A 7,806-nucleotide genomic window follows, 5' to 3' on the forward strand; every position below is an offset into this window, starting at 1 on the left:
CAGGCACTCACTACTCCCAGGCAAAGATCTGACCAGCCTAGCTTAGAAAGCAGACTCTTGCAGCTACAGGTATGGAGTCTGAGAAAGGCCCAGAGGTGGTTCTGGGACCCCGAGAGAGCGGGCAGGCAGAGCGAAACGGGGAGTCCGATGCTTGCCGTGCTGGGCCTCGGCCCTCAGCATGGCCACCCTTCAAAGCTACAGTTGTAGTAGGTAGTTTACCCAACAGCCCCTGTTTGGGGCTTTTCCTCCCACTCCTTCACATTACAGGTGACAGGTATTATGACGTGTATGTCACGGCAACATACTGGGGGCTACGTTGGTGGGTGGGATTGACAATCTGGTGCCTGTCCCCACGCTGTTGACTGGTGGGAGGGCAGAGGAAATGAGGCAGTCTTTCCCAATGAGGGCCCCACGCCACCCAGCAGATGGTGTGCCCGCTGTTTCCTATGTGTATCAACACGTGATACAATGTCTTGCTTCGCCGAGTGAAGACACTTAGTGGTTATCTTCGGGGTGCTTCCAGACACACGTGGAGGAATCCCATCATTCCATTTGTCCTCAGACTTTCTGGGGGCCCCTCATGTTGGGTCCAGGGGTGGAAAAGGCGGGGAGAGTGTGGAATGGGACTTTGGGGGGTGTGGGGGGGTGGGTTTAAATGTAGGTTTTGGTGGTAAGTCACGGAAGTGCATTATCCAATTCCAACATGAAATGAAGCAAGCAGCTCAAAAACCACGCTCGGAAGAGTCTGCAGACTTCTGAGTCGTGCCGCTGCTTGTGGGGTGGGGCAAGCAGGGACTTAGGCCTGGCTGCTGCTGCCTCTGCCCGGCGGGTGTCCATGGGACACCTCATTGCTCACTCTTGTTCCAGGCTTGTGGCCACTGCGCTCCGACCCTACCCGGGAGACGGATGACACTCTGGTGCTGTCCTTTGTGGGCCAGACGAGGTGAGCTGGGCCCGCAGGTGCCCCCAGGGCCGGGCGGGGGGCCAGCTGCCCTGCAGGCCTTGACCGGCCAGCTGCTGCGTTGCAGAGTGCTTATGTTGCATGGCGAGGAGGTGGAGGAGACGGAGCTGACGGGCTTCGTGGATGACCAGCAGACGTTCTTCTGCGGCAACGCGGCTCATCAGCAGCTCATCCAGGTACGGCTGAGGTGACTCCTCCCCGCCCCTCAAGCAGCCCTTATGGCGCTCTAAACGACGTGGAAACGCTAGGAGGAGAAGGTGAAAGTGACCCGCTGACCCTCTCCTCGGAGAGAACGAGCCCCTGCTAACTGCGGCGAGGTTGGCACTTGCATGGACAGCGCCCGAAACCCAAGGGGGCAGTTCTGCCCTGTCTTCAGGGTCACTATCAGTCGAACCGACTCAGGGCAGTCGGCTCCTTAGGTTCCGTGTAGGGACTCCCTCCTTAGCTGGCTTGTTCCCTGTGGAGGCCACGGGTTTTGTGCGTGTGCGCTGGTTCTCAGGCCGGAGTCAGTGGGAGTGCGTATGTTTTGGGCCTAGTCTTCTCACCAATGACACGTGGCTTCCCAAACGCTGAGAACTGCTGTCTTCTCTGTAACAGTCACTGTGCTTGCTCTGTGCCGCTTGGAAAATACTGGAAAGCACACAGGCAGGTTGGGGGCCGGGGTGGGGAGGGGGCGGTCAGGACAGGCCCAGGCCCCACCACCCAGGCTCCACCTGTGGATTGTGGGGAGAGGTGGGGGCCTTGCCATGCCGATCAGCCATGATGGTCAGGTGCTGACGCCCCTATCCCCACAGGCCTTTTGTATTTGGGGAGCCGTGCCCTTGGGCTTGGTGCACCCCCTCGGCACCCTCTGCATGTTGCCCAGGCGGGCGTAGCACATACACCTCTGAGGGCCTGTGAACTGACTTCCTCTCCTCACTCCCCTGGTTCTTACAGCCGCGGGGTGGGGAGGGGTATGTGTGGTGGGGTCGGTGGAAATGCTAGGGAAGAGTCTTGAGCAGGCATCCTCAAACTGCGGCCCACCGCAGACATTCATCCGGCCGCCTGGGTGTTTTTGCCACATTTGTTTTTATATTTCAAAATAAGATATGTGCAGTGTGCATAGGAATTTGTAAATCGTTTTTTTTTTTTGTTTTTTTTTTTAATTATAGTCCAGTCCTCCAACGGGTCTGAGGGACAGTGAAATGGACCCCTGCTTTAAACGTTTGAGGACCCCGGGTCTTGAGTTTGCAGGCCACCATGGTGGGTGGGGCCCAGCTACCAAACCATTGTGTGATCAGTGTTTTCTAACCAGTGGGGCTGATGACCACCCCGGCATCCCTCCCTTTGTAGGAGGCTTTTTACTCTTCTGTGTACCCTCAGTACAAAGCCCACCTTGGGGTGGAGAAGGATCTGCTAGGCTGGTGGCCACAGGGCCGGCTCCACTGATACCGTTGACGGCAGGATGGAGTGGGGCCAGGCCTCGCTCGGGAGCAGGAGCAGCCGGTGGCCTGGCTGTCTGTGTGGGTGTCTATGCATGCAGCAAGCTGCTCTCAGCCCTTCTTGGTGGCAAGATGAGCTCACACTCCCGTTGTCATCTGCCTGCTTTTTCTTTTCTTTCTGGGACCAGAGAAATGGTGAAATGCGCCAGTCTAGTTTCTTACCCGCACTGAAGGTTTCAGTCATGCGTGCCCTGTAAAGACCTTGGATATTTCAGCAAGTCTAGTTTGGGGGTTGAGAGGAGCTGCTGGGTGCCCCAGGGCCTTTCTCCACCAATACTGTGGGGGGGCTGGGGGGTGGGAGCTCCACAAAAATGCCTGCGTTTGCTGCTTGAAGCCGTCGCCTGACAGCTGTGGCCAGAGCGCATGCAGGTAGCACACACTCAGGGCGGGTCCAGGGCTGCTTGCTGCTGTGAAGCACCCAGCACTCCTCTTCTTCTCCCCCAGATCACCTCCGCCTCGGTGAGGCTGGTTTCTCAGGAGCCCAAGGCCCTGGTCAGCGAGTGGAAGGAGCCCCAGGGCAAGAACATCAGCGTGGCCTCCTGCAATAGCAGCCAGGTGGTGGTGGCTGTGGGCAGGGCCCTGTACTACTTGCAGATCCACCCCCAGGAGCTCCGACAGATCAGGTAGGTGCTGCTGCCTCGACTTCACTTCCCATCCCCCTGGGGCCCGCCTGGCCCCCAAAGCCCTCCTCTGCCAAAGCCTTCTCTTTCCAGCCACGTGGAGATGGAGCACGAAGTGGCCTGCTTGGATATCACCCCACTGGGCGACAGCAGTGGGCTGTCCCCTCTGTGTGCCATTGGGCTCTGGACAGACATCTCCGCTCGGGTCCTGAAGCTGCCTTCCTTCGCACTGCTGCACAAGGAGATGCTGGGCGGGGGTGTGTGCCCGTCCCCTGCCACCTGGGTGGGTGGGCGTGCGGGCCGGGCACAGGTGGGCCGGGAGCTTAACACAGCTCTCCATCACAGAGATCATCCCTCGCTCCATCCTCATGACCACCTTTGAGAGCAGCCACTACCTCCTTTGCGCCCTGGGTGATGGTGCGCTTTTCTACTTTGGGCTCAACCTCGAGACAGGTGAGCTCGCCACCAGGGCTCGGGGTGGGGGGATGGTGCTGCGCTGAACCTTAATCATCCAGTTCTCTGTCCTTCCTGTTTCCTTCCCTCCCACCCGCGCCTCTCTACCTGCAGGCTTGTTGAGTGACCGGAAGAAAGTGACTCTGGGCACCCAGCCCACGGTCCTGAGGACTTTCCGTTCTCTGTCTACCACCAACGTCTTTGCTTGCTCCGACCGCCCCACTGTCATCTACAGCAGCAACCACAAGCTGGTCTTCTCCAATGTCAACCTCAAGGAAGTGAACTACATGTGTCCCCTCAACTCGGATGGCTACCCCGACAGGTGGGCCTCCTCTGCTGCCTCGCCCCCATGCCTCGTCCAGTGCACAGCCAGCCGGCACAGACATGGGACGTGCCCTTTGGGGTTCTCACTTCCCCCTTAGGTCTTGGGTGGGAGGGGCGCCTAGATGCTGCTGGCCGCAGGTGCAGGGAACCTCGTCAGCTGCAGCCTGGAGCCTCTGGCTCGGGTTTGATGGAGTCCAAGGGAGCAGGAGACTCCCAGCGAGTATAGCCCCAGGCCCGGCCCAGCCCGGCCCAGCCCAGCCCATTGGGATTCTGGTGTCTGGGTGCTTGAGCATCACAATGTAGAACAGGGAGGGTAAAGGTGCCTCAGCCAGGCCTGCCCTGCGCAATTACACACAAGTCTTGTGGGTGTGGGGCATGGAGTCTGCACCCGTAGCTCCTCCCTTCCATTGGGGATGGTGCCCTGGTGTGGTTCAGCCTGACCTTTCCACACCACTTCTTCCCTGGCTGCACTCCGCCTGACCCAGCCTTTCTTTCCAGCCTGGCCCTGGCCAACAACAGCACCCTCACCATCGGCACCATCGATGAGATACAGAAGCTGCACATCCGCACTGTCCCGCTCTATGAGTCCCCCAGGTGAGGGCCGGGCAGGGGAGAGCGTTCTCATCTTCTCCATGCAAGTCCCCCAGGTGAGGGAGCTGCCTGGCGGGGAGCAGGGGCTGCAGGCTGGTCCCCAGAGGCACTCTTGGCCACGTCTGTTCCGCAGGAAGATCTGCTACCAGGAAGTGTCCCAGTGCTTTGGGGTCCTCTCCAGCCGCATCGAAGTCCAAGACACAAGTGGGGGCACAACGGCTCTGAGGCCCAGTGCCAGCACCCAGGTGAGGCGGCACCAGGTCCAGCCTTCTCGGTCAGTCACAGTGGGCGGGGGCCCGCTGTGTGCACGAAGACACTCTTTCCGTTTGTTGCTTTGTCTGGGTGGGTCAGCTGTGGGTTCTCAGTGGGTGTGGGGTTGTGGGCAGGCCTCGGGCAGCTCTGCCCTTGGGGCTCCTCTTCTGTGAAAGGATGAGGGCAGGGCATCTGAGTGGCCGGCGCTAGGCTCCAGGGCAGTCAGTGCTCCCTGTACTTGACTGCCCTTGTGTTGCTTCCTTGCTGCTCTCCGGCCCCCAAGCCTCAGTGGCGGGGCCTTGTCCTTGACTGTGCAGGAGGGGTCTTGGCAGTTGTCTCTCTCCCTGAGTGTCTCTCAGAGACCCTTCGGTCCTTGCTGGGTCTCGGGCTGGCAGCATCTGCCCTTCCAGTCCGTGACTCCTTGTCCCCACTCCGTGCGGCCTGTGTTTGCTCAGGCTCAGCTCGGGCCTGGCAGAGTTTTCTTTGGTTGGACTGCAGCCTTGTGCTGCACCCCCCACACACACCCCGGCCGCTTCGCCTGGGTGCCCCTGCACCAGGAGTGAGAGCCCCTCTCCACCCCAGGCCCTGTCCAGCAGTGTCAGCTCCAGCAAGCTGTTCTCCAGCAGCACGGCGCCTCACGAGACCTCTTTTGGGGAGGAAGTGGAGGTGCACAACCTTCTCATCATCGACCAGCATACCTTTGAAGGTGCAGCCGGGATCAGTGCCATGCTCCCCACCGGCAGCCTCCTCAGTAGATCATTCTGGCCTCTGTCCGTCCCGCACTGTCACCGTCCCAGGGCAGGAGGGGGCGGGGCGGGTTGATCTGAGTTGGCAGTTTGCTCGACCAGCATGCGGGGTGGGAGCCCTTATGTCTGCAGAAGTGGGTGAGGGAGGGACAGGCCTTGTGGGCACAGTTACGTGGTGGCGTGGGGGTGCAGCTGAGGCGTGACCGGCCCGTCGTCCCTCGTCTCTGGCCCTTGCCTTCCAGTGCTTCACGCCCATCAGTTCCTACAAAACGAGTACGCCCTCAGCCTGGTGTCCTGCAAGCTGGGCAAGGATCCGAACACGTACTTCATCGTGGGCACCGCCATGGTGTACCCCGAAGAGGCGGAGCCCAAGCAAGGCCGGGTTGTGGTCTTCCAGTATTCTGATGGTGAGGGGGCAGGACTAGCTGGGCGGGGCAGGGGTCCACATTCTGGCCAGTTCAGTGAAGCAGTGACAGAGCGTGGGTTTGTGCCCAGAAAGGGGCGTCCAGCTCTTTTCCTCTCAGCTGCTGCTGCTGCTCCCGATGGGGTGTGGGCAGGGCACTGCGAGGCAAGGGCAGAATCTCCTCGCTCGGCGGAAGAAGGGGATGCTGGGAAGAGAGCCAAGTGGCCAGGATCAGCATTGAGAGCTGAGCTCGGGTTTTCTATTTGGTGGCCCAGCCCTGGGAGGGAGGCCTCTTTCTGGCTGCAGCTCTCTGCTCACGGCCTCCTGACTCCTCCCGTCTACCCCACCCAAGGGGTCAGCTGCCTGAACTGGAAGCTCATCGGTCTGGAGAGGTCCCTTGCCTCAGGTGGGGTCTTCCTGCTCCAGAGGCTGCGGGCCCTGGGGTGCGCAGCCTGCCTCTGAACAAGCTGCTTCTCGGCCAGGGGCTGCTCGGTAGAGAGGGGAAAGCAGAGACCCCTCTGAGTGAGGTCGAGGGTGGGCTCCTGACGGACTTCTCAGAGCGCCCTCTTGTCCCCCAGGCAAGCTGCAGACGGTGGCTGAGAAGGAAGTGAAAGGCGCCGTGTACTCCATGGTGGAGTTCAACGGGAAGCTGCTGGCCAGCATCAACAGCACGGTGAGGCCCCGCTCCCGGCCTTTCAGCTCTCCTGCGGGTCACGTGGGCCTTTCGGACTCTCTTGGTAGCCCTTTGAGGGGGCAGGTGCCTTTCCAGCGGTCTCCTCTGCCGAGTGCCAGTCGGGAGAGCGTGGCTCAGAACATTCTCTGTCCGTCTCCGCAGGCCCCGCGTCTGGCCCTTTAAGAAGTTGACTGCTGTGTGTGTCCTGTTTTACCAGGCTCCATGTGGAAAGAATGGCGCAGTGGGATTTTGCGGTGATGGGAGTTGCTAGCTATGGCACTGGTTTCTTTCTGAAGCCGGCCTCCCACCTCCCCGCCCCTCGTTACTGCACACCGTTATCCAGAGGGACACCTCACTGGGGCTCGGTTCCACAGGCCTGTCACAGTTTAGTAGGCGACAGTGCTCAGAGCTGGTTGCCCATCAGCCCTGAGGATGGGCACCCCATTTCAACCAGAGCACTCATAAATCTAGAGTTCCCATTCAACTATAGCAGGAATAGAAGGTTTGGGTGGGAAGCCAGAGGCTTGGTGTCCTTGGGTGACACAGATGGATAAGCACCCAGCAGTTGTCTGACAGGCTGGGCTTCGAGTTCAGTGGTGCCAGGGAAGAAAGGCCGGGCCATCTGCTTCTGAGGGGGCACCTGCCCTTGAAAGCCCCAGGCAACGCTGTTGTGCATTGAGTCGGAGCCGACCCAATGGCGCTCACAGACCCCCAGTCCCAGTGGGGTGGGGACGTCGGGTGGACAGGTGTGGAATTGGGCAGGTAGCAGTGTGGTTGACATCAACAGCTTGGAGCCAGCGTGGGGTCCTCCACTGAGGTGCTGAGCCCTGGACTGCTTACAAGTGGGGGTGATGGGGAAGAGATTCAGTCAGACAGAGGAGCTAACCAGTCGGGTGGGCAGAGCCCCCAGAAAGAAGAATGTGCTGGAAGCTGTGGGAAGCAGATGGACAGATAGGGGAGCTCATAGAAAGAAGACAAACGGCCGGTGGCACTCGGTGGGGACCTTTTTGGACTCTGGTTGCCTGTGGGGAGGGCACCTAATCCGATTGGACCTACCCGAGGAGGGGAGGGGCGAGCAGTAAGGGAAACTGCTTCAGGGTACGTGTGTGTCGGGGGAAGAGATCTGGGGCAGTAACTGGACGGACCGCTCACAGCGAGAGCTTTGTCTCTCGTTCTGGACTTTGTGTTTGTGCACGTGAGCATGTCTTCACTGGAGCCTGACGGGCTGGTCAGGGCTCCTGGCCCCTTCTGCCTTCACTGGTCAGAAATCATTGGAGCTGTTGTGCTCCGGCCTCGGGCTGG

At 60.1% G+C, this 7,806-nt stretch overlaps 1 protein-coding gene across 1 annotated transcript in view; it reads left to right on the forward strand.

Moving 5' to 3' along the window:
- DDB1 (damage specific DNA binding protein 1) overlaps positions 1-7,806 on the forward strand; it is a 21,753-nt gene that overhangs the window by 8,646 nt on the left and 5,301 nt on the right. Inside the window, exons 9-19 of the mRNA XM_004715043.2 lie at positions 868-943; positions 1,029-1,137; positions 2,887-3,065; positions 3,156-3,319; positions 3,408-3,515; positions 3,630-3,837; positions 4,338-4,433; positions 4,564-4,675; positions 5,265-5,388; positions 5,671-5,835; positions 6,410-6,504. Coding sequence (XP_004715100.1) covers positions 868-943; positions 1,029-1,137; positions 2,887-3,065; positions 3,156-3,319; positions 3,408-3,515; positions 3,630-3,837; positions 4,338-4,433; positions 4,564-4,675; positions 5,265-5,388; positions 5,671-5,835; positions 6,410-6,504 — 1,436 coding nt within the window. The remainder of the gene's footprint in view (positions 1-867; positions 944-1,028; positions 1,138-2,886; positions 3,066-3,155; positions 3,320-3,407; positions 3,516-3,629; positions 3,838-4,337; positions 4,434-4,563; positions 4,676-5,264; positions 5,389-5,670; positions 5,836-6,409; positions 6,505-7,806) is intronic.

This window comes from Echinops telfairi, unplaced genomic scaffold (genome assembly GCF_000313985.2).
Source record: "Echinops telfairi isolate 266 unplaced genomic scaffold, ASM31398v2 ScPeMD7_7416;HRSCAF=8454, whole genome shotgun sequence".
Taxonomy (NCBI): domain Eukaryota; kingdom Metazoa; phylum Chordata; class Mammalia; order Afrosoricida; family Tenrecidae; genus Echinops; species Echinops telfairi.